General features: G+C 41.5%; 1 protein-coding gene across 7 annotated transcripts in view; it reads left to right on the top strand.

Moving 5' to 3' along the window:
* The first annotated feature begins 8,381 nt into the window (after positions 1–8,381).
* NAV2 (neuron navigator 2) overlaps positions 8,382–21,365 on the top strand; it is a 241,580-nt gene continuing 228,596 nt past the window's right edge. For all 7 annotated transcript variants that reach the window (XM_076343813.1, XM_076343814.1, XM_076343816.1 and 4 more), the window contains exon 1: positions 8,382–8,761. In XM_076343813.1, coding sequence (XP_076199928.1) covers positions 8,504–8,761 — 258 coding nt within the window. In that variant the 5' untranslated portion in view covers positions 8,382–8,503. The remainder of the gene's footprint in view (positions 8,762–21,365) is intronic.

The following is a 21,365-nucleotide window of genomic DNA, read 5'->3' on the forward strand; positions in this document are numbered from 1 at the left end:
AGCTTGAACCTGCCATGCACGAGGCTGCGTGGTGGCCCTGCAGCACTTTAGTTTTGAGTATTCTGTGTTAGATTAATAGAGGGATTAAAGAATAACTGTTTCCTGTACATTTCCTTGCAAAGCGATCTTTGAAGCTTTCTGGTTGAAAACTGAGCGTGATGTTTGGCAGGTGCAAGTAAACCTCTCCCTCAAATGTACACGTCATTTTTAAATATAAAATGAATCGGTACTTTCTGTTGTTTTTCCACAGTTTATGGGGTAGTCCTCGTCAAATTGCCTTGTGATAGATTGTCACATTGGAGATGGAGGTGGCAGATGGGTTTTTTTGGACGTTGACGCTCAAGAATGGTCATGGCTGTTGGGCTGAATGTTGACTTGAGTTACGTCTGTGTCAATCTGAAGCTGTTTCGCTGAAATTTTTGACTTAAGAATTTCAGTAGGACCATTAGTGTACCCCAGATTTTAGCTTCTAAGGATGTGCCTTTATTTTCCATAAACATCAAATCAGGACTAATCTTTCTTTAAAGGAGCTGTGGAGGTAGGCAACGTTCACATCGGGGCATTGTGTAAAGCACTTTCTGTGTTTCCTTTTATATCATTGTGAACAATCTAGGTTTATATATATATATTTTTTTTTTTTTTCTGGTAACACATTCAGTAATAGCTGGTGTTTGTAACGTTGCAGTTAATTGTTGTAACATTATGTGGTGCATTGCAAGTGACCTCCAGCAGCGAACCGCTCCTGAATGGTTGCCCTGTGGGAATGCTCTCTTTTTTTTGGCTTCTAGGGTAGAGCGGCTGCCTGCAGACTTGGGTTGTGAAGTGTACTGCCAAGTGTGGGATGGTATTTGTTGTTCTCTGATACCTAGCTGGCAGTTGGTGAGCACCACAAGCACTACTTCCACGCCTCCAGGACTGCACTGTGCATCATCAGCTGAACTGGATGTGTGGGCTCAGTATACAAGAGGATTTTTTAATCCAAATTGATTGGTAACGTGTACTGATGGGAAGGGAAAGAATGTGAATATAAGATAGGATTGAAATAGTTATCTAAAGAAGATTTTGATAAATACTTCTAATTTGGAAGTCAAATTCTGATGTTGGCTGTAGAGAAACTACACTGATATAGAGCAGGTGAAAATCTGACTCTCACCATTTAGTTTGACTAGTGATACTTTGCTCTTTACAAAATAGCTGAAGTTGCTTAATGATAATTTGGCCAATTCGTGTTTGTTCAAAACTGCTGATGTGGGAGAGATTGATGGCAGCTAAGGCTGGATTGGAATGCTTAAGCAGATCCAGTTGAAATAAAGACTTGGAAATACAGCCCTTTCTTCCGAGCCACTTTTCGGATGGTTTCTACCTTTAGGCTCTGACAGATCTTTCAGATGATGGAGCAGGTGTGTTTGAAATGTGCCAGTAAGGGACAGCAAGGTTACAGAAGGTGACTACCTGGTGATGTGAGATCGTTAGCTTGTTAGTAGTGGATTTTTTTTCCCTGCTGCTTCTTGAGAAGGTAGGGAGAATAGCAGCACAGGGAGGAGAGCATTTTTTTAGTTCCCCTTCTTCATATTTCATCTTAACTTGATGGTTCTTAAAGTTAAGAGTAGTTTGTGGTATTTGGATCATCATCACCTTCCTTCTGTGATGTTCTCATTAGTGTGATTCTAGTTACAGATGTTTTCTTAGCTTTTCCAAACACATGAATCCATAGACAATGTCAAATCAGGCATAAAATAATATAGGAGCTAGTACTATTAACCTTGTGGAAACAAAGGACACATGAATAGATTAAGAATACCCAGATGTACATCTCTGTTGGGAAGATGTGATTTGCAAGGATCTTTCTAAAATGGTATTGAAATATTTATTCCAGGTGCTGTTAGTGGCATGGAAAGATGATGTCTCTTTTTATGATCACAGACGTTAAGAGATAAATAAGTCGAGGTGAGCTATAGGTTGGCATGACAAAGCTAGTCTGTTAGTATCGTAAAGATTATTCACGCGTATATGTATTAGGCAGTGGTCGCTGCTGTGACTACAGTATGGACATACAATATGCATCTACATCTTGCAACACTGCAGAAAGCATTAATTGAAATAAACTCTTGCATTCCTCATCCCTTTCACTCCTGTTCCTGATGAGTTTAAGTCTGAGGAATGAACTTTACATGCAGAGTCAGAGAGATGGACCTTTTCAAAGCCAATCACAGAACCCCTCTCAGTATGTCTGTCTCCAGCCAGCTGAGCCCAATTTTTATTATATGGCTACAGATCCAAAAGCGACGGAAACATAATGAAATCAAAGACGTGGATGTTGATCAAAATGCATTTGCTATGACAATAGAAACTTGTGTAGCTTTTGAGTGAAGCACTACCGGAGTTAGATTTATGTAAAATGGCCATGTAGTCCAATGATAAATGCATTATGAAATAAAAAACTACCAGTCTGGAATGAGGTGGGCAAATTATTTCAGCGCAGTCGTGATGCCAGCTCCTACTGTTCATGCTTACATTACAAAACCATGAGATGTTCTGGTACAGAAAAAGGATTAAATACGAGTATTGTTCAGAAGATGCTCATTTAAAATGGTGCCATTTTGTGTCATCATGCAAAGGTGTCTGCCTTTATCACTAGTGTGGCTAGTGAAACCTTCTATGTGTCTTCTGAAAACGAGTGTAATGGGTGCTCTTGTCCAGGTGGAACTTAGCTTGTGTATTTGTTAAAACATGACACTGTTATAAAATGAGGTGGAATTAAACCCAGTGTGAATTAGAAACATGTCAGGGGATTACAAAAGGGAATTCAGATCAGAATTAGTGTAATGCAGACAAGATTTCTGTGAAAAGAACTGGGAACAGAACCAAGGTTTCCTCCTTTTCTCTCTGCTCTATATAAAGAACTCACATGTACAGATTATAATTGCTGTGGTGAGACGATGCCAAATTATATAATGCTTCTACCCACATTCCTCTTTTCCAACCTCTACCATTCCTCTTGTGGGAACACAACAAAAAAATTAGGAGCTTGATCTCATTTACAGCTTTGTGGATTCTTTCATGAAATGGTAACGTAAATCTGCAGACAGGATCAGGCTTTTACGTATTCAATACTCTGATCAGGGACAAAAGATGGATGTGAATGTGCAAAATGTCTGCAGTACCAAAAATAGGTCCATATTTATTCCTGTCATAACTTCACTGAAGTTGATGGAGTTGTGCCAAGGCTGAATATGCCCACAGTCTATAGGACAGCTGGCTGCCTTGCAGTAGTAAAGTTTGATGCAAATGCTTTTGTAAGAACAATTAAGCCTTCCGATATTGACAGTACATGGTGACGTTTTAGGAATATTCACCTAGGCTTAAAATGATTTTCTGGGAGATTTCAGATACATCTGTAACACCTAAAAGACAAGGATAGCATTGATCACGGTATTTTCAAGCCTTGAGTTTAGTTCCATCAGCAGTTCTGAATCACCAGACCAGTTAACGAGGTGTTCTAATTGATAGAATAATTCTACATAGTTTTTCCACTTACACTAATGTAACATTTGGCTTCACTGAGGATGGATATTAACCACAAGTTGAAAGGAAGGTCTGGTTCTCTGGTCCTTTGCTACATTTCATAAAGCTTTTAATTTTACTTGCAATACCCACATGCAATCCATACAGGCATTTTCTTTCCACTTGGGTTTAGAGACCCTGTTCAGTAGTTAATTGATAGTGTATGAGCAATGAAGGCAGCCTCAATAGTTTTACTGTTCCAGAAACACTCATTCATAAAGATCATCTGTTCAAGAGCAGTTGACCCTGGTTTTTGTTCTGTTTACTGGCTTTGTTTCGGGCAATGTGCTGACTTGCCTACAAGCTCTTCAACTACAGAGTATTCAAATAGTTTCCACTGATGTGTTAAGGTCTCCGGTTCACATGAGTCTGCTCACTAAAATTTTGAGAATATTAAGCCAGTTCTTGACACCAGAGTCTTGGCACTTGAGATGACGCTATATGGTGCTAAGTAGCCGCAGCTTGAATCCTGAGCAATGGCATCTCCTGAGCTTAAAAATCAGTCCTATAAGCCAAGTCACTAGGGTTTTTTGTGTGGGTGTTGGGGTTTTTTTTCTTTCTAACAGGGAAGTAAAGCGCTTGTTTATAGCATTTTTCCCTCCATATTCTCCCATTTGGGGAATGGGTGGATGCTCGCTGGGCAGATAAGGGGGGATGTTGTGATTATTCAGGCAAAGATACTCATCAAACTTAAAGCTGCAAGGGAATGTTCCCCTAGTTAGTGGCTCATCCGACATCTGTGGCAGGAAGGAATGAGGCTCTTGCTTTTTGTTTAGATAATTTGCCTGCTTTTTAATATTACTTACTCATCTCATAGCTTAGATACAGAAATTTGGGTGATTCAAAAGAGGGAAAGGGAAAAGTGGTTGGGCTTTTCAAAGAAGATAAGGAAGATAGGTTCCCAGATCCTATCGACTGTCCAAGAGAAGTAGTTTCTTTTAAAAATCCTAGTCTTAAAAACAGGTAAAATAAATTAAAAAAAAAACCAAACCAAAAATCAAAAAACCCCTAGTCACTTCCAAAGATAGACCAAAATTGATGTTGCCCATCTTTGCAGATATAGCCTGTAATGTGATGTGTTAGCAACTTATGACCTCATGGTGTGGCTGCACTGCCACTGCTTACAGTATATTGCGTTTCAGTGGCATTATGCTGTAGTGTTTGGATATATAAAGCAAAATATGCATAACACAAAAACCCCCAGGTACTAGATGGCAGTGGATTATTAATGCAAACTTTTCTCTTAAGTAGCTGGTTTTTACTGAATCTATAAGAGAAGCAGTAATTCTAGGCCACTCTTTCAAATGTGTTATCAGGAATTCACATTAAGCTTTGGTAAAGAAGGGGTCCGTGTTATTGATTTAGCAAAGAAACTGTCAGGAGCATAGATTGAGTGTATTCAGAAGACATCACCTTCACTTCAGCAGGCAGGACTGCACACCAAGAAATAAAATAGTTTCCCCTAGCTGTGGAATATTCAATCCACCATCATCAAAGGAGCAGATTCAATAATTGTTACAGGAGCAATGAAAGGAATCCTTTTCTTTTGCTCAAATTAACTTTGTGTCTGTTTTGGTATCCTGTAACCTAGCCAGTTTTCCGAGATGAAAACAGAACAACAAAAACTGGCAAGTTCCACGCATCTGGGATCGGTGGCCTGAACCTCCTAAAATGTGTAAGTGAAGAACAGAACATCAAGCTGTCAATTAGATCTTCTAATAGCTTTTAAACATTACTGTATTTTATTACAGACCTAAAATTAGCCTTGTTTTCAGACTTGGATCTTTTTCAAGTTTTTCATACTTCAGCCCAACCTTCTTTTAGCTAGCAAGGCTGAGTTTTCAGCACTGAACAATGGAAATGGTATCGGAGCATTTGACACGTTTCTGCTCCCATAACTACCAGTCCTTTCCTATGGTAAATCTGACTTTCTTCGTCGAGTTGTTGGGCTTTGAAATTTTCTGTACGGTTACATTTAAGCTGACACTGTGCATGGTGTTATGACAGGGGAGTAAACATTAGAAGGTCCGTCTCAGTGTGATGGATGAAGAGAGATGTGCAGTTTCTAATCTGAGATTAGTGGATAAAGGGACTAGGGTGAAAGCGGTTACTCATAAAAGCAACAAGAAAAAAAATTACCCTCTCCGAGTTAATACAAAGCAGCCTGCGGAGCTGGTGTATGTGAAAGCAGCTGTGCTGAAAAATCCCAGCAACAACCAAAACTCTAGTTAACACGTGAGCTTCATGTGTACTGTGGGAACTTGAATTATGCAATCGGGGGGGCAGTGCTAAGCGAGAGAGATGGCAGACTGCAGTGATAGCGTGTCCAGGCTTTGCTTTTGGTTTTAAATAATCTAGTTAATGTGAGATACCTCAAAAAAAAAAAAAAGGCAAACAAAAAACCCCAAACGAGCAACAACAACAGAATAATCCACATAGTACAGCTAATGTCTTCTGAAACTGTGTTCTGTTAATGGAGGCAGACCGTTTTGCATTGCGATGTTGAGGAAGAATAGTGCTTTATAATGAGTAGAACACAAGTTCTGACTTTAATTTCCAGTTCTGCCACTTACTGTGTAACCCTGGATAAGTCATTTAGGATGACATCCACAGAAGGATCCAGCATGCAGGTCTCATCTGATTTCCATTTCCTAAAATGCTATCCTAATCCTGCTGCCTAATCCTGGAGACACCTATAATCCAGAAATGCCTCATTTTTCTGTCTGAAAGAGTGTCAGATGTAAAAACCTGGGTTTTGCACATTTAAAACTTTCCCAAAAGTCAGGGTGTCAAATAGGCAGGGCCCAGCTCCCCTTGAAACGGGTCGCGGAGTGTGCTTCAGCCTTCCTTCTCTGAGCTCTCCTCGCAGCCTAGATGGGGCAGGGCGGTGGGGCTGTGCTTCCTCTGTCCTGCCAAGGAGCTCCGTGGGTTGGACACTCACCCAGCGTGCATTTCAAATATTTCAAGGGTCGGTTCACTGCTTCTCTCTGCTTGCTGGGATCGCTCTTGTCCTTGCCACCCAGGCGGTGGTACAGGGATTCGGTCTTCAGGCAGTGGGCGAGGTGAGAATAAGGAGCTGAAGGAAGTGCCCCGACTTGGGAAATAATGTGATACCTGGGGCTGTGATAAGGATGTGATTTAAAACGCACCTTTCTCTTCCATGTCTTTTGTTGGCTTTGTGAATATTACTCTGAGGCACCCTCCCCTCCCTGTATACAATGTAAGAAGCCTATGTGGTAAGTCAAAGCCTTTGGCTGTCTGAAAATTGTGTTGTGGCACAGTAAATCCCTGTGCTAAGACGCCCTTTTGGGTCCGAAGGCATCTCTCGGTGCCTTGAGTTTCCACGCTGATGATCCTCCGCGGTCCAGGATGGTGCTCAGCGGTCAGAAAGAGGGGTACGGGCAGCTCTGAACCGTGTAATGCTTAGCAGGAATGAGGGATCTGGGGGCTGTAACGGATGATGGTGTCTGCAGAGCAGCATGGGGAGGAACCTGTGACACTGAAAGAAAGACTCCGACAAGCGAAGTGCCAAGCGTTGCTATAATAGGGCTGGATTACTCACTGTGCTTATTCAAATTCCTGTTGATGCCGGCAGCGGGAGTTTTCCCGAGTAGCAACGAACAATGAGTCATCTCCAGGTGTTTTTATTTGAAAGCGCCTTTTTTTTTTTTTTTTTTTTTTTTTGAATTTCAAAAAGAAACCGGTTCGGAACTCCCTCCGTGCAGCCCCTAGAGCCTCTCCCCGCCGCCGGGGCGGCGCAGCCCCCGCCGACCCGCTCTGCCGCGGAGTTCCCTGCCCGCCGCGGGAGTTGAAGCCGCTCCTCCCCCTGCGGAGAGAGAGAGAGAGGTTGGGCTGGGGCGGTTTTTTTCCTTTTTTTGGGGTTTTTTTTTTGTTCTTTTTTGTTCCTGCTTCCAGCAGGCAGGGCCAATCCGGGGGCCGCCCTGCCTGCACCGTGCCGGCGAGGCAGCCGCCGCCCCCTGCCCGGGCTGGTCCCCGTCCCCCCGTGTCGTGTCCCCCCCCCCCCCCCCCCCCCGCCGCGGCAGGCTGCGCGGGAGAAGGCGCAGGATGCGCCGGGCGGGAACCCGCTCCGCTGCGGGAGGGGAAAACGAGGTGGCGGCTGCTTTCCCTTCCGTCTGACAGCCGAATGATATTTTTATTTATTTATTTTTTCCTCCCCCCTCCCCTCCAGGTTTTCATGATCAGCACTGGGGGAGTCGGGAAATTTTGTGGCCGCTGGCGTGTTTTTATTTAAAATTGCCGTCAGTGGACGTTTCTCCTTCTGCTCCAGCATCGTTGTCCTGTTCACAGCTATTAAGGCTTAAGAAGCTTGACTCTCTAAGGCTCGTATCCAAGGGCATCAGTCATTAACACACTGAGCTACATCTGCTTCTTGGCTAAGACTGAAGAAAGCCATCCTAAGCTGGAAATCCTGCTCGCTCACTCGCTCGCTCTCTAGTGCGTACGGAAGGGGAAGCATATGCAGCAGCAGGTTCCTTTTTTTCTTATTCCAAAAGGCTGCCTCACTTTGGAGATGCGGTGACAAGATAATGGAGTGAAAGTCTCCCATTTCCAGGGACGAAAATTACAGGAGTCAGCCAGAGAAAGGAAGGAGCAAGTTAAATAACAGCAGAAATAGGAAGGAGGACAGTGGTGAAGAACTGAAAATAAAATTAGAGGAAACAGGTGGAAGGCTGGCATAGAGCTGGGAGATATTTTAGGCTGAAAGTGGTTTGGTTTTGTTTTGTTTTTTCTTTTTTTTTTTCCTTTTTTTTTTTTTTGTTGGTTTTAAATTCTAAGCTGATTTTTGGAGATCCCTGCAGTAAACCAGGCTGCTTTAGTGTAGAGCGGTTTCCTCAACGTGTCCTTTTCTCTCTCCCTGCCTGCTGTCTCTGCTATTGCTGCTGCTGACAGAAACGTGTTAGGAAAGCAGAAAGAGAAAATGCCAGCCATCCTGGTAGCCTCCAAAATGAAATCGGGACTACCTAAACCCGTACACAGCGCTGCTCCAATCCTGCATGTCCCAACAGCCAGGACCATCCCACAGCCCTGTTACCTGAAGTTTGGGAACAAGGTGGAGGTGACGAAGCCATTGTATTCCAGCCAGATTCCTCTCAAATCTCCTAATGGACAAGAAAACACAGGAGATGGACTCCCACCAAGGAAGAGTAGCTCGGTAGAAAATGGATTTGACACACAGGTTAGAAATCACCAAATGTTGGGGAGGTGTATGCGAGAATTTATTTCTATATTGCATGTGTGCAGCAGGTTTTCTGAGGCAGACAGTGGTGTGAACAGCAGTGAGAGAAGGGGTGTGTGTGTGTGTGTAATAACATCTGTCTACAGTGGTGGGATGTTTTATATTCCGCTTAGTGGCATGTGTTACCAAGGGATGGCTTTGTAATTTTGTCAGCATGGTGGAGCTGATGGTGGGGTGGTGAGGGATGGTGCCGCGTGTGCTGTTTGCCTGTGTTGCCTTCTCTATTGCCTTTGCTTGAACTTGTGGGATTTGTGGCAGGGAGATGGTAGAGATGTTGTTTATGGGGTGTGTTCTTTGTGTTCTTTCTGTAGGTGCTCATTGTAATGGCTGGGTTGTGTGCCTGGGATGGGGAAGGGTTGCTGGTTGTCATGAATGTGTTCTGTGTTTGGTCGTGTACTGTACTGGAGCATTAGTCGGGTGAACATTCTGTATTTGTAGTTGTGTGGGGAGTGAATGGGAGGCAGTGCTTGATGTTAAATTACAATATGCATGTTACTCTCAGTGCAGCTAAATTTAAATAGATTATATAGGAAATGAATACTCAAGTGGAATTGTCGGTTTTAATGCTATATGTGCATGACATCATAGGTGCAGCACATTATCAATATGCATTTTTTAGATTGCCCTTTAATGTGTATCAGTTTTCTAGCATATTTTTATATATGCTGCTTCCTCTATAGGGAGGAGAAATGTACGTTCTTCAGCTCGTTGAATTTTTGTCAGCACAGTAATGTTTTCAGCATGGCTCGGATTGCCTTGTACTGCTGATGCCCCAGTGTGCTCGACAGCAGCGTAAGCAGATAGTACGTGTTAGCGTACTACGGTGTGAGCAAAGCAGATGGTCTGCTGCAGCAAGCAGAATTGATTAACGTTATATAGAGATTGCCGTATAGCAGCGTGATGTATTTTGGCAACAGCCATATACATTACAAGCTGCTTCTACCGATATCTGAGCCCAGTAGAAGGTGATACCATTACACTGGGATAGGGAAATGATGACAGTTATCTTTTTTTTTTTTTTTTCTTTTCCTTCCTCAAGGAAAAATGGGTCAACCCTACCATCTAGCTTTTGAAATCTATGGCCTCGTAACCCTATTCTCTTAAGACAAGTGCGACTACTGATTGGGTGTGTTTGGCCCCGTGCCCTGAATTTTAGGATACGCTGCACTTTCATTGCTGGTAGACAGGGTGACGTCTCGGGCTGCTTCAGGCCAGGCGAATATGAGTGTAGCGGTTCCTGAGGGACTGAGAGCAGGAAAAGGAGACAGAGAAGTATTGGTGGCAGGGTGGTGGCAGCAGACAGACCGACCTGCGCATCACATCTTGTTCTTAAGAGAAAAAGAAGTACGCTTTTTTTCCTTGTGCTAGAATCTGTCCTTGTGATTATGAAATGTCAGCAAAATCTCATTATATGCTGCTCTTTCTCTCAGACACGCCTTGGTTTCTGCATAGAAATTTATATTCCTGCAAAAGCGATTGTTATTCATAAATACTTTCTCATCTTATAATAGATTATAATCGGAGAGATCCTGCCAGTGGTAGCCGTTTGCAGCAGGAGGGGGAATACTATGGTGGTTTTAACCCTTATACAGATGTGGAACAAACCCCTTTTTTTAATATCCTCATGATGAAAGGGTCTTCATGCTAACTTGTTATATTTAAACGGGGAGTGATTTTGGCCAAAGGAATTTCAGATAATTTTGAATAACTTCAGCAGCGGGAGAAATCCTAAGCTTTGTCATTCTCAGTAACCCCGTTTGGGTAACAGTCTTAGCAGATGACCAGCACCTTTTAAGGTGTGAATCCAGTGAGGTTTGTTTTACTATCCATTATCTTGAATAAACACAGTCCTTTTTTGTTATTCTTATTGATCCAGCTTTGATCCCTCTGCCCACATAAGCTTGCGGATATTTGCCATTCAAGGTAGTAATTTGGAACGTCGGTCTATATCTAAAGGGAGATTTTTCCAGATCAGTTGTGTCAAGGGCAATGTTCTTTTCTTTTTCTGCCGTCCGTCCCTCCCAAGAGAGGAGGAACGGGATGGATGGACAGCTGCCAGATGGTATGTCAGCAGCTGAAGCATTTTTATCTTGGAAAACCTTCAGCTACATTCAGGTATAGAAGTGCTTTCTGATAATGAGCCTAGTAAGGCTTAGTCTTAAACGCTGCACTAGGACTAAATATCTCAAGAATCGTAGATATGTCCTATGAGGGTGATCACTTGCTTCTCTGGGTGTTTTATCTTAAGCACCAGTGGGGCCCTCACCATTTTACTGTGCAGGCACCTAGCATCCCCTGTGAGGGAGGGAAGTTATATTCTTATCATGCATGGCATTTAGAGTTTAGATCCACAAGTAGGACTTGATACAAATGCTTTGGCACCTCTCTTTTGTAGATCTCGGTCCCCGCATGGAGTTTGCAGCCCATGGGGAAGGACATAATACCCTCCTGTGTGGGTGGAGGGAGAATTAAAAAGAGATTGTGACACTTGGATCAAACACCGAAGAGAAGAAATAAAAATGACCGAAATCTATTTAACTTGTGCTGTATTCCTTGCTGAGGCTGAACTTGGAATTTGCAGCCCCGAACTCTCTCTTGGCATAAGGCATGTTATTTCCATCAAAACCCAAGGTGGTATCGGGCAACTTTCAACACAAGTGGCAGAGAAGCATTGCTTTTGTACAACTGCTTAGCGGTTAGAGCGTTCACTCAGAAGGTGGGATAGCCGAGTTCAGTTTCCATTTCAACACGAGGGAATTCAAACTCCTATCATATCTCTGGAGGGTTTAATAATCAACAAGCCGCAGGATGTTCTGGGATTATTTTAGGGAGTTGCTCTTAATCCTGTTGAAGTTGGTCCTCCTTGCACTACGTAATACAAAATTCAGTTGCATGTATAGAATAAGGACAGAGAGCAACTTGACCTCACGTTTAGGACATCTGCTTACCAGGAAAGAGATGATGGGAGGGATGAAACAGATAGATGGGATACCTTTAACTATTTGTGCATATGAATTTTTCTCTCTCATCACGGTGTATATATACTTCCACTCTGAATTTCTATATGCCTTTTCCCTCGCACTTAGTTTACTGATTATTCTGGAGAAGAGGCTTTGTCTAGTGCATAGATCAGAAGGTGCAATGTGAAGATACTAGACCATGTTCTGATGCTGTTTTAGCATGTTTCAAGCCACTTGCACACCAGTGTAGGTTTCGGAGCTTTTTTTGGTGCCAGGTGGTGCCTATCTTGAGCCTGATTCTTCAGAGAACATGGGCACTGCAGGGGGCATTCATTAAAGTACTCATTTTTAAAAAAATGCTGAAAATCAAGGTGTCCCACTTGAGAAATGTGGTATCAGTGAAAACTTCTCAATATTTTGATTTTTTTTTTTCCTTGATATGGTTTTACATGTGTAAGCTGGATTTTATGGTGACTGGAAGTTTTGTGCCTTAAGGCCATATAAGGGCAATGTGTTATTTAAAATGCTGTGCAATTTATAAAAAGCATTCTTCAGAGTATTTCAGAGGCAATTCCCAAAGAAAGGTCTGAGGGTTTTAGCATCAAGCCCGTTGTAAATGCTAGTCGGAAATCTTCAGTCGATGAATCATGGCAGTATCATTCCTATTTTATTGTTACTGATATACACACTCCATTCATTTTTCCATATTAAATTCTCCATGTTGTGCACAACAGGATCCTGCTGTTGCACTGGTGCTTATTTTGTCTAATTTGAAAACACCGCCAATAAATTGTACCCGTATTTAGAGAGCATTGTTTTGGAAATATTTAACTTTGTTACCAGAGAAACTTCCGTCAAGTAGAAAGCCAGATAGTTCTCTCTCATATACTAAATGGTATTTATTAGTTATTCTGAAAAAGTCGTATGTATTTGGCTACCAAATTTGCATTAGTTATTTAAGACAGAAGTCATTGCCAATTAGAAGTCCATGGGCACGGTCAAGTTGTTCATGCAGGGTGCAAGAAGAAAGATACCGTTCCAGGAATACAGTCTGTTGCCATGTTATTGTGAAAGCCACCGAAGGAGATCATGGATTTAATTACTGTGTTTATTGCTGCTATGTTGTATTCTCTAGCTTCTTGATTTTCATTCTCTGGAGAACCTAAAAAATAATTACTGTTTGTATCTTAAGTAACCGTAGCAGTCCTAAAAGCACTGGGACCTTACTAAGTCATTGGTCCCACCCTTCCACTAAAACACTTCAAGTTGACAGGCATCTATTTAACCTGGTATTAAAGAATGTGTATTCAGCAACTACCTATAACTGTCCTTAATGTTTGGCAGGGAGCGGTGGGGTGGGATTTGTTATTTCTTTGCAAATGCCTTTGCAATATTCATTTGCTGAAAGTTAGGTGGTTATCCTCTCTTGGTGGACGTGGAAGGCAGACGCTCACTAGGTGTTACCATGTTCTCCCTCGCTTTTCTCTTCCTCTACGCTACGCAAACCTAGTTCTTTTAACCTTTTCTCTCAGGATTTCTAGAACTCTTACAACTCTTTGTGCTATCTACTGAGCTCTCCTCAGTTTGCCTAGACCTTGTTTTAAGAATTCAGTTCAAAACTGGATAGATATCATTGTCTGCAATAAAACCACCTTGTTCAGCTAGATTTTTCTTCACATTGCTTTCCCAATTTGTGATCATGTTGAGTTGGGCGTTCCAGATCTGGGGCGTTCCAGATCTGGGGCGTTCCAGATCTCCCTGTTTTCTAGTCTCACGCTAGATTTTTCTTCTAGTGATTTAATTCTTCTTTACTAATTTGTGAAGATCTGAGGTGTTCCAGAGCTGGGGTGTGCTTCAAAAACATTTGCAATACCCATCGAGATTAGAAGCATCCCTGGGTTTTTCTCATTAGCCATTCTGTAGTCCAAGTCGGTGACAATGGTATGGAATGGAATTGGTAGAGAAGCTCCATTACAGATCCCTGCAAAAAATCCATTGGCTTGCCATTCCCAGGTTGATAGCACACTACTGACAAATTTCAGGGAGATTTTCAGTCAGTTGTGCGCTGCCGTGAAGTACTCGAGCTGCTCACAAATGGATTACTTAATAGGTTGCTCCAGTATTTTTCCATGCTTCAAATTTAAGCTCGCATCAACTGTTTCATGAGCCACACGTGACTTGCAATCTGTTGGCTATTGGTTAGCCGCCTCTGCCTCACTACCCCCGTTCCCATGCCATTAGCAATCCAAATGAATCCATACAGTTCAGATATTAGTAATTACTTTTCTATATTTTAATTACCTTTATCAGAAGCCATTTATACCTCCGTCTCACTGTCTTGCTAATGTGAAGCTTCATAGAGAGAAAGATTAATAAAGCATGTTGCAGAGAAATTATGCCTTCCTTTCTCACACGCATTAGCCATTTTTATGCATGATACTGGGCTTCACAGTTTTACTACAGAGCCATCTTGCAGAAGGGATAGGAATCAAGCAAGTCTTTATCTGGACCCAGTTTGAAGTCAGATGTACATTGACTGGTTTCAATGCCATTATGTGAGCTGCCTCAGTGGTGTAAAATTTGGTCTCGCTACCACCGCTGAGCTAATTATGAAACAAATTATGAGAACTGTAGTCAGTAGTACCGATAACTTCACCACAGAAGATAGCTTTTTGCAATGTTGGAAGAAACCAAATGAGGTCATGTTTAGGGTGTGTACAAAGGAGAAATTTTACTGAAGAGTTGGGAAAATCTAAGAAAAATTATAGATTCGGGCTATCAAAATGTATAACCACAAAAATAATTTTAAATTAGTATTAATTTTAATGAGCTTGCTTATGTAATTATAGTTATATACTTAAGTACATTCCTACCAAAAAAACCTTGCTGTATCTTGTTTTCTGATGGATTTTTTTTTTCACACTGTAAGCAATCTGAGGCTATTAAGTAGCCACATTCCTCTTCTATTTATGATTACAATGGTTTTGATAATATGTTTATAGATACATACGGGTAAATATTAAATTGTTAGGAGGTTGTTCCAAATGAAATGTTACCAGATAGAAAACAATTCATAAATTGTTTTATTGTGATTAGTAACATGGAGTTTTCAGTGGTCTGTCTCTCAATATAAAAAGCTACCATGTTTTAATGCCCTGTGTTTGAACAAAAGGTGTGAGATTCCACTATAAATTCAGCAGGCTCTTTCACTGTTGGGTTTTCACTTAGAATATGCAAAGGGTCACGGGGAATTCAAACTTCCATTCAGTTTTTAATTGTACTGGATAATGAGTGAAAATGGTTTCTGCTCTGATTTCAGTTTAATTTTGACAGTTCTTGAGTACAAGAGCATTTGGTCATCGTGTAATGTTCCTTCCCAAGTTCAGTACCTTCACTGTCGAATTGCCCAAGATGGGATTTCCAAAGATATTTATTGTTGAGCTAATAATGCTGCTGTTGAATTCGCTCAAGTTTTTACGGCCCTTGGTTAGTGTTTTTGAAACACACTCATTTAATAAGACCTTTTTTCCTGCTTCCAATTTATTTTATTTTTTATGCTATTTCTCTGATCTCTGCTAATAGGTAATATCTAAAGGGCTTCCAAATTTTAATATACTTAACCTAAGAGCACTCCTTAGAGGTAGGGATTTTGTTCATATTTCATAAGTGAATGGCTAAGGCACAAAGAGACTTACCCAAGGTCATAAAGTCTGCAGAGCTATAGAAAATTACTAGCTAGTCCCCTGACTATTAGATTATCTTTCTCCTTTGCTGCTACTTGTTAATCAGTTCAAAATGCTTATGCATATGGTGTCCATGTGTGCTCCCTCTGTCCTTGAAACTGTTAGCTTACCCCATAAAATTATATTTCTTCAGTGAACACTCACTTTCTTTGTCCCTGTTTTAGCAAGTAATTTTTATCACCTTCTGCTCTGACACTTGATGTACAGCAGCACCCAAGCAGGACACTTGGGTCCAGCTGTCTTCTAACCAGAAGTGGGTTAATAATTTTTTTTCTTGCTTTCACCCTGCCTGCCTTTGCCTCCCTGGCTGCACTGGTGACTTTCTTTGACAGCTTTTAGAGATTTGCTTCTTACTTTTCCTAGATTGTTTGTCCATTGTGTGTTCCACAGAACTTCTCTTTCTTGATGTATGTGTTGTATTTCAGTTCTGTTAGACACTCGGTCTCTGCTGGAGGCTTGTTTGACCTGCAGTTGGCTTCAACAGAGAAGCATGAAGTCTTTCTACCTATCCAACTGCTAGCTGACAGAATCATAGAATCATTTAGGTTGGAAAAGACTTTTAAGATCATTGAGTCCAACCATTAACCTAACTGCCATGTCCACCACTAAACCGTGTCCCTAAGCACATCTACACGTCTTTTAAACACCTCTGAGAATGGTGACTCAACCACTTCCCTGGGCAGCCTGTTCCAATGTCTCACCACTCTTTCAGTAAAGAAATTTTTCCTTACATCCAATCTAAACCTCCCCTGGCACAACTTGAGGCCATTTCCTCTTGTCCTATCGCTTGTTACTTGGGAGAAGTGATACCCACCTCGCTACAACCTCCTGTCAGGTGGTTGTAGAAAGTGACGAGGTCTCCCCTCAGCCTCCTTTTCTCCAGGCTAAACAACCCCAGTTCCCTCAGCCGCTCCTCATCAGACTTGTTCTCCAGACCCTTCGCCACCTTCGTTGCCCTTCTCTGGACACGCTCCAGCACCTCAACGTCCTTCTTGTAGTGAGGGGCCCAAAACTGAACACAGCGTTCAAGGTGCGGCCTCACCAGTGCCGAGTACAGGGGCACAATCACTTCCCTCCTCCTGCTGGCCACACTGTTTCTGAGACAGGCCAGGATGCCATTGGCCTTCTTGGCCACCTGGGCACACTGCCGGCTCATATTCAGCTGGCTGTCGACCAACACCCCCAGGTGTTGGTCCTTTTCTGCTGGGCAGCTTTCCAGCTGCTCTTCCCCCAGCCTGTAGCGCTGCATGGGGTTGTTGTGACCCAAGTGCAGGACCTGACACTTGGCCTTTGTTGAACCTCACCCAGTTGGCCTCGGCCCATCGATCCAGCCTGCTCAGGTCCCTCTGCAGAGCCTTCCTACCCTCGAGCAGATCAACACTCCCGCCCAACTTGGTGTCGTCTGCAAACTTACTGAGAGTGCATGCTGGCATGCTTTATGGAGCTCATCATAAAGTAACATTCTCTAGTCCTCTGCAAAATACTCTCATCAAAAACCAGGTGGTATGAAATATCAAACCTATCCTAAAGGAATCTCCTGGAGATGCAGAGAGGTACAAGCATATTAGTAGAGGAGAACAACAGATACTGCTTTTTAAAATTCCTGGCACTAAACCTGAGCTTTACTTCTCAAAAAGAAAAAAAAAATCAAATTATAAAGAAGGTGTCTGGTAAACAAAACGTGAACCTTTCCCAAGTTTCAAGTACCTGAGATGTACCAAAAAGAAAGAAAATTATGAGACCAACACCACTTGTGCTCTTTTTTTCTTTCTTTTTTTTTTAAAGAAAGCCTTTATTTTATTGAGATGGGAAGGGTGGATTCAGTTCTTGGTTTTGGATATTCAGGGCTGGTTTTGGCTATTTTTTATTTCCTTTGAAGAGTCCTTTGAGAAACATTGTCTACTGTGTAATTTCAGTTTCCAGATTATCTCATCACTAGATTTAAATCTTTGTTTAATTTGTAGACTAATTTAATGCTTTTAGCCTACAAATCCTCTTTTCCCACCAAAGTGGAAGAAATTAAGGAGGGATTTAAATCAATAATTATTTTGTTTGAACTTACCAAACTTGCAACACAGAATAAATATTGTAAGTAAGTGCTGTTTAAGAAGATACAGTTTTGAATAAAGTGATAGCTGGGCCTTTAATGGAAGGATGTGTTTTCTGTTATTCCATTTTTTTCTCATTTGCTTTCTGCTTATTTAAGCTTTGGGGCTAAACTTTGTACTTTTATTCTGGTATAAATCAAGAGATGCTCTTAAAATTTAACCCATTAATTTATTTTTTCCTTGCAGCAAACTGTAGAATCTCAACCAAACTCAGATTCATTCTCCTGAGAAGTTTACCTGGCTAAAAATACCCTGCTTGAATATTATTTTTAGAAACATCTATATTTGAAGTATATAAATGGTCAGATTTTATATGTATTAATAGACATGAACTGTTGGTACATTTTGTAACAGGAAGCTGCTGGTTTTCCATTCACCAAGAACTGGAATTCAGTCAAAAACTTGGCACTTACTTGTATGCCTCTAATTTTATCTGTAAATTGTTCTTTCTGAAATAGTTTGTGGAAACTTTCTCAGTTTCTTCAGTTTTGCAAAGTGTAGGCATGGAAATAACTGCTAAAACTTAAAACAAATAAACCATTTATTAAAATAAATAATTGAGAAAACAGGTCACTTCTTATTTTAAAACAGGCTGAGATCTGAAGTTTTACTCTGATTCCACCTTTTTTTTTTTTCCTCTTGGAAGTATTTTTAGGTGTGTTATCCTTGGATTATTTTTCATTTTACTTGGGGGTTTTTTTAGAATTGGAAGCAATGTGTGGGAAAACAATACATGAAAGGAAAAAATATCTAACTTCTGGATTTCAAAATACACTTTTACCAGGACTTTTGCCCCTATGCATGTTCAGTTTTGGACTGTAATATCATCATATTTTGACAATGTCTTGTTTACTCCCACGGCCTCTTCTTAAATTTTACCCTGTGTCCATCCCTTGTCTTGAATGTTTCCTTAAGTCCTCTCCCTATTCTCAGCTTGTGTGGGTTTTTTCTCTACAGCTATGGCTAGAAGTTGCCATATCCTCTCTCTCATAGTTGGAAGGAGTCCCTAAATCTCCTTATTTTACCTGTCCTGTCACTAATATTGGCCCATTTCTTCTATCTTTTTACATAATGACCACTGTGGTATAATCCAAAAGTGTGTAGTGGTGCATTCATGTTTATGGTGTAGACTTCAGAATTGCCTGTAGGTAGCAGACAGTAGCAAGGCTGTATTGGAGGAACTGGCAGTTGTAAAGAGAGTCTGTGGACTACTTTCCGATAGTAGTTGTTGAGGTTTTATTTTATACAAGCAAGAAGGAAAACTTACGGACTGTAGAGACAAAGGAACTAGGGATTGGCAGGTATTGGTTTGGTAGCGATAGTGCTATGCTTGACAAGAAAGCATGGTCAGGTCTCTGAAATATTAATTCTTGGGCAATAAGTTGATGGATTCATTGGCGTTTTCTTTGAAAGTGGAAGTTGGTCTATTCATAAAAGTACTAAATACTGTTAATCCTTCCTTCAAGCTCTGGAGCTCACAGGAGTAGTGGCCAAGGTACTTGACTCGGTGCTCCGTCCATGCCTTGGGTGGGGGAAAGACAGGTTCTTAGACATGATGGTCCCAGAGGTGTAGGGGCCTGGGCTGTAAAACCTTCTTGAAGAAACCCGGAGATGTTTGTCTCGCCTGCCTGACAACAAAGTTATGTAGTTATATACATCCAGGCTTTCTCATGTTATATAAACAAAAAGCAAACAACCCCCCCCAAAACCCTGAAACAACCCTTGACGGGCTGGCTGACTTACACGGCTGCAGAAGTAGCTGTTCTCAGTGCTGGGATCTTGTTGATTTGGTTATGCTTTCTCCAAATGGAAGGACTCAGCTAACTTCCTTGATCATTTCCATGTTCCTCCTCCTCTGCCTAATAATGCTGTAGAAGCTGACAAGGCCTTTTTGCCGATAGGCAACTACATTTTTCAGAGTTGTATAGGAAGAAAATCTTCTAGGATGGCTGTCTGAGGACACCCATACTTTGGTTTTGGGAGAAGTGGAAGTGGCGTATGATAGGCTGGAATTATAATTCCTTTTGTATCCAGCACTTTGCAGCGTATTTTATGTCTGACAGAGCTCTTTAGAGGCTGTTCTTCGAACTAGAGGGTTTTTGAGTGTGGTGGTCTCATTGCCCCAACATGTGAGGATCTGTAATCTTTCCTAGCATCTCAGCCTCCCTGTAATCCATTTGATGGATCTGCCATTTGGACAACTGAGACACATTCTCAGTTGTAAAGATTGTTGTAGTAATACCTTTTTGTTTCACGTGATGAGGTGAATCTTCCCTGATAGGATCACCTACTTCTGAAAGTGCTGACCAGCAGTTATTTTTATATTTTATTTTTTCTGCCATCTATTAATTCTATGTACTTGCCCATTGGTAGAACAAAATGAATACCCTGGTGGGATTTCGTGTTGTTGATCTAGCTTGTGTGCCGACGTTTTAAGGTGAATATGGACACTGAGACTTTGTTACACTTGCATATCTTGAAACAAATATTTAGAAGCGGATTCCTTTTTCTTTAGCCACGTCCGCTTGAACCATGTCCACTGTTAGAAACGACAGGTAACTTTAGTACCGATAAGCTAAATACTGTTTTTGTACAAGTATTTTTAGAAGACTGTAACAGCTGTCTTTCCACGTCATACCTATTTTGGCTGTTCCTCAGATTATGACATTAATTACCAGGAATTAATCTCTAATCAACTTGTATGAGGAGTCTAGCAAATTTGCTTCCTCTGGCAGATAGACAACTGTCAGGCATAGTAAGATCTAGCAGATACAAAGATTCATGTCATGTCTTTTGGAGTCAGAAATCCTCCTTAGCCAGTGTAACGTGATGGAAAGTTTTATTTCCTTAGAGAAACATAATCTGAGAACAGTATCTGTATGTGTGTGTCAGAGGTGAAAGGCCTGGAACAGATGTAGAGGACACATTTGCGTCCACAAAGATCAGTGCACAACTTTGATTATAGCTGATGGAGACAATAATTAACGGATTGGTCTGGTAAGACAAATTTCATTCTGTTATAAATTATTCTTCATTTCAAAGAGTCTTACGGACGTTTAAGTCTTCAAAACTAATTTTAAAAATGTCCTGTGTGTTTCAACGTCAAATATGCATTGCCATTTGAAGCAATAGCTTAGAAACGGGTTTCTCTTTTCTTGCTCGATAACCATGGGTCAGTCTGCTTCTCAGGACGGCCATACATGTCCCAGACTTGTCTGTGGCTTAACTGGGACAGATTATTTTGGGAAGGAGTATTTCTGGCATTGCTACGTCTTACGCCTCTGAGATGGGCTCTGGAGTACACAGGGGTCTGATCCTCCAGGGTAACGTGCCAAAGGAGCACTGCCAAGGAAAGCTGGCAAAAAGGTGCCGGTCCTCTAGCGTGGAGCTTGAAAGGGGAGGCAGCAGCATCCTATTTATCCCTACACAACCTCGCCAAGGGAATTCTAATTAATTTGCTTTAATTTACAAAACAAAGCCACTTTCTGCTTTTCAAGAGGGAAGAGCAGCAGTTGCCTAGGATCCTGTTTCCAAGCAGTCAGATACAAACTTCCCTCGCTGCAGCAATGGAGAGTTTCCATTCAGTTGCCTGTAAGAGGTAGCCTTTCGGCCTTTTATCTGGTAGGGTTTGGATCACGTGGAGTGATTTGTTTTGTAGGATTTAATACTTAGACTCCAAACTGGTGAAGGGAAATCTAGTTGTCATAAGGAGCAGAAATATTTGGAAGAGGAT

The sequence above is a fragment of the Aptenodytes patagonicus genome, chromosome 7 (assembly GCF_965638725.1).
Source record: "Aptenodytes patagonicus chromosome 7, bAptPat1.pri.cur, whole genome shotgun sequence".
In the NCBI taxonomy this organism is placed as follows: domain Eukaryota; kingdom Metazoa; phylum Chordata; class Aves; order Sphenisciformes; family Spheniscidae; genus Aptenodytes; species Aptenodytes patagonicus.